Source organism: Bison bison, unplaced genomic scaffold (genome assembly GCF_000754665.1).
Source record: "Bison bison bison isolate TAMUID 2011002044 unplaced genomic scaffold, Bison_UMD1.0 scf7180017864068, whole genome shotgun sequence".
NCBI lineage: Eukaryota > Metazoa > Chordata > Mammalia > Artiodactyla > Bovidae > Bison > Bison bison.
In genome coordinates, this window is record NW_011494640.1 from 3,172,826 (window position 1) to 3,177,634 (window position 4,809).

General features: G+C 52.2%; 1 protein-coding gene across 2 annotated transcripts in view; it reads right to left on the minus strand.

Annotated features, from left to right (window-relative positions):
- Positions 1-4,809, minus strand: part of PHC2 (polyhomeotic homolog 2 (Drosophila)) — a 113,898-nt gene that overhangs the window by 37,604 nt on the left and 71,485 nt on the right. For both annotated transcript variants that reach the window (XM_010836948.1, XM_010836947.1), the window contains 2 exons: positions 4,678-4,764; positions 3,319-3,631 (listed from right to left, as the gene is read on the minus strand). In XM_010836948.1, coding sequence (XP_010835250.1) covers positions 3,319-3,631; positions 4,678-4,764 — 400 coding nt within the window. The remainder of the gene's footprint in view (positions 1-3,318; positions 3,632-4,677; positions 4,765-4,809) is intronic.

Here is a 4,809-nt window from a genome sequence, read left to right on the forward strand (position 1 = left end):
GCTGGCATAAGGGACCTTTTCTATTTGCAGAGCCTAAAGAAGCCCGTTGCCAAGGTGACAGAAGCAGGAACAGCAGGGAGCTTGCCATGGGGGGAGGGGCTTTGCCCCTAAACAGCTGTCAGTGGGAGCAGTCCCAGCTGGGACTGTAGCATTTGCCTGCTGGGGAGGGAATGGCCCCCAGAGAACACATTCCTCTCTGCTCTCCCCCCCCACCCCGCCACTGCCCCCCATCACAAGTCTCCACTGGTTACTTTCCCTGCGGGCAGCCAGCCAGCCAGCTCAAAAAATGCTTCAATAACAAACAAAAACCTGCCACTCCGCTCCCCAGTCCCTCTCTCTCAGTCTCTCTCTCTCTCTCTCTCATACATACATACACACACACACATACACACACACACACACACACACACGCGTGTGCACACACACACACACACTCTGATCCCTGCCGTTCATTCACAGTGTGTTGGCTGGGCAGAAGGCCAGAAGTTACCTCCTGCCTGGGGAACAGTGGCGGCCCAGGGCAGGTGCTGCTCCTGGCCATCCCCTCCCCACCCCCATCAGGTCAGGAGAATTATTTCAGACTTTTTTTTGTTCTAGAGGCCCTGAAAGGATCTGTTAGCATCTTAAGCCTCCCTGCTGCCTTCCATTCGGGCTGTTGAGGGTGGGGAGTAGAACCATGGAGAGGAAGGGGTGGGAGGGGAAGGGAAGAACTGGGGGGACAGTGGGAGGCAGGAACAATGCAAAGCCTACTGATTCCTGTCACTGGGGAGAGAGTCTTTGTGGTCTGCAACTCACAGCTACTCCACAGAGAGTTCTTGTACTGCCTATAGCCACATACTGTTAGTCTTAGGCCACAGCTGGGGCCCTGGGCCTCGGTCTGTAACTCATTGGCCTTCCCTTTTATCAGGCTCAAGAAACGAGAGCCCTCTGCTAGACTGTAAAACCCAGAACAATCTGAGAACCACGAGGCTCTTTGAACTTTGGGTCAGGAATAAGAAAGGCCTAGGAAGCCCCAAAAGAGCTGAAAGAGGCAAACACGGCTTGATGATTAAGAGCGCACTGTCTGACTCAGCCAGACGTGGAGTCGGTTTCCAGTTCTGCCACGTAATACTGATGTGACCTTGAGTGATATTTATAGTAATTTCTTGGGTAACCACTCTGAACTTCAGTTTTCTCATCTGTAAAATGGATGAAAATATCTACGGGGGTTCTTCTGAAAAGCAGAAGAGGTGGGGTACATAAAAAAGCCCAGCGTATTGTCTAACACACATCAGAGGTTTTTATCAGTGCTGGTCCCCTTTGTGTTCAGTTTTCTTGAGGCCCCAGGGTTGCCTAGGAGCCTTAGGAGGAAACCTAAGAACTAGTCTTTCCATTGAAGGGTCCTTAGAATCTGGGGGGTGGGCGCTGGCTTAGATCTAGGCAGGGGTTACATTTTGACCTGGGTAGAAACAGGATTCTCAGGAAGTCTTGAAATGCAGATGTAGCTCTATGGTTTGTAGGTTGCGTGAGGAGGTAGGAGAAATGTTAATTTGGGGTCCTTGCTTTAGTCTCAGCTGATATCAGCTCATTTTAAGACACCCCACCTCCCCCTACCCAGACTTTACCCTCTGAGCCTCAGTTTATTTCTCCATAAAAGGAAGAAGCTGGACTAGTCTCTGGAGAAAGCAATGCCAGACAGGAAGAAAGGCCCGGAGTCACAGGGCGGTTAGGCTTCTACAGAGAGCTGCCTGCCTCAGCTCAGAGGGTCCGCTGGAGGCAGAGACCACCTCTGTCCTTGAGGCCTCCAGAGGGTGAATAAAGGACCTGAATTCAGGCTCTTCTCGGTTCACATTACAAGGCTCTACCTACGCCTCTGTCGTCTGTCTAGAATGTCTTCCCGTCCTTTGTTGGGGAGACGACTCCTGCTTCAATATCCAGTGCCATTTCCTTGGGGGCAGCACCTCTGTCCATCCTGCCTGGCACAGAGGTGTCCATCTGGGCCCCCTGTACCTCATACTTACTCCTACAATGGCAATTATGAAATTGAATGGATTTGCTTAAAAATCTACCTCCCTCCTTTTGATTGCACCCTCCTTTAGGTGAGAAATCACATTTTGATCATTGTGGTTAATCTAGTAACAAGCACAAAGTAGGCTCTCAAGAAAAATAAAAACGCAGGTTAGACTGGATGGTAAAATGGTCTGGGTGAGGACGGAGTGGGAGTAGTTATTTCAGGGATGTGACCAGGGTGACTCTATCTTTAATGCAAGGTCACACGGTCCATCACTACATTTCTGTGCTATAAGAGCTTGGTCTTCTTCCCGAGACTGATTAGTCTGGCTTCCAGGGCTGTTGGCAGATTTCCTCATTAAAGATTGCCTTCAGTAGGCAGCGCTGGGAGAATTTTAGCAGCAGAGAGAATCTAGCCCTAGGGAATACTGATTCATCTTGTTCATATAATTTGCCTCATAAGTAATCTGCTGGATTATTACTTTTTTAATCTGCAAGGTTTATTCTTGAGTACCACTCTTACTGGCAAACCTTTCTTGGCTCCTCTCCTCCAGGCTAGATGGTGCCTCTGTGATCCTCCGGGGCTCAGAGCTAACATCTATGACAGGCTGCACTCGTCTGTCTCTCCAGACCCTGCCCACCTGGGAGGCAGGGCCCATGTCTTATTTATCTCGGCACCCCCGGAACTGGCAACATAACCAACGCATATTAGTCAACAAATGTCTGTTGAGTGATGAGAAAATAAACTTCTCACTTCCTCATCTCCCTGTGTGGTTCTTACATGCCTCTGGCTAGCCCCTATCCTTTTTTTGCTGACTCTTAGAGAATTTCAAAATACTGTAACTGCCAAACCTCCACTGCCTAGGTGAAGAGCTATGATTTGGTACCCTGAGAATCATGGTACCCATTGTGAAGAAGGTCTTATTTGGGATTGCCCTGGCGGTCCAGTTAAAACTCTGTGCTCCCACTACAGGGGGCATGGGTTTGATCCCTGGATGGGGAACTAAGATCCCACATGACACATGGTGTGGCCAAATAAAAGAAAATTAAATGATGGACCATTTATATGAACAAGGTTCTCCTCTTAAAAAAAAGAAAAAGAAGGTCCCATTTATTTCCACTAACATGGCTTCCTTCTTTAAAGCTGGACAAGAAGCATGAAACAGAATCTGGAGCTGAAGAACATCTCAAGACTGTAGAAGGGGAAAGAGAGACCCATGGCTGACATCTTATCTTGCCCATGGGAAATAGGAGAGTGTGAAAGTTTCCCCCTGACCCATCGTCCTTCTGAGTTTTCTGGGATAGGATCCTTCCTCCTGGAGTGCTTACCTGGTGCAATGAGTGGGTGGGTAGCCACGGTGGGCACCATCCGGCTGACCCCAGCCCGGCCCTCCAAGCTCCCAGGCACACTGCCGTTGCTGTCTCCTCTCTTGAGTGGCTCTGTCACACTGTCAGTTGTGCCAGACTTGGCACCTGCAGGGGAACCCTGAGCAGTGTTTCTGCCCTGTGATGGGGTAGGCAGAGGCTGGCTACCACCTGGCGTGGGCTTCAGGGCCAAGCTGGTCAGGACAGGCTGGGTGGGGGTAGGGCCCGAGGCTGCTGCAGCTGGTGTCTGCTGTGATCGGAGGGTCAAGTTCTGTACCTGGAAAAGAGGGGTCTGTAGGAGTCCAGAGAATGTGGGTGTGAGCAATGCCGACACATTGTTCAGACAGGGAAGGAGTTAGGGATGGATCCAGGAGTGCTGAACGTGAGAGTTGTTAGATCGTAAAGAAAGCGAGAGAGACGAGACAAGGGGCTGAAGGAGAAACCAGGAGCAGAGTTTCTCAAGGGGACAGACAGAGTGCTGGTCATTGGATTCATCTGCAGAAGAAACTAAATTCTGAGCAGGGATGTCTGCCTTGGCTGGGGCAGGCGGGGGCAGGGAGGCCGGGGCTGCTTCTCCCTTCTGTTACCTCCCCTCCTCCCCCAATCTATCAGGATGGGCTGCGTACCACTTAGAATCATGGCAGGGCATGGGGCTTCCCACACTGGGAAAGGCCAGGGCAAAAGTGAAAGCGAGTTGACCAGCAAGGTCTCCCAGGTGAAGGATTATCCTGTCCTGAGGATCGGGTTTACACATCAGGACGGGCAAGCTGACTCAACTTGGTCCCTGGCACCCTCTGCTGGACACATGGAGGCTGTGCCAGACTCGCGTCTGACCCCCATCCTTTAGATGGGGCTGGTTCCTTCCCACCTCCCACAGAATCTTTACAGCCACAGCTGTGTCTGTGTGCTCCCAGCAGAAAGAAGGGACCTAGGACTCATCCTTGCTCCCTCTTGCATGCCGTTTTTCCTGATTCCTAGAGCTGCTAGCATGTGTAATCAGAGTGGAATTTTCCTCTTGAAAAGCAATGACAGCAGAGCTCATCCTGGGGAGGGTATAAGGTAGTGAGGGCCACCGGTTCTGGCAATCACACTTGCTCCTGCCCTGTGGTCGAGGCCCGAAGCAGGGTCCGGAGTGGCCGAGGCCTTCTCAGAGAGGAATCAAGGAGTGAGTCTAGGGGTAATGGGACACCGTCTCCCACCTGCTTTCCTGGAGCACCCCGAGACATCCAAAGCTCCTCCAGGGCTCGGGCCCAGACCCAGCATCAGTGCCCCCTCGGCAGGGGTCCCCACCCCCCTGCCCGCCCACAAGCATGGAATCCTCACCTGGGCAGGGGTGGGGGGCCGGGCGGGGGAGCCAGTGCCGAGCTCAGGCTGCACGGTAGCGACGGTGGCCGTGGGCGTGAAGATGAGCTGAGGGGACAAAGGAACAGTGCCGCCTAGGCTCCTAGCTACCTG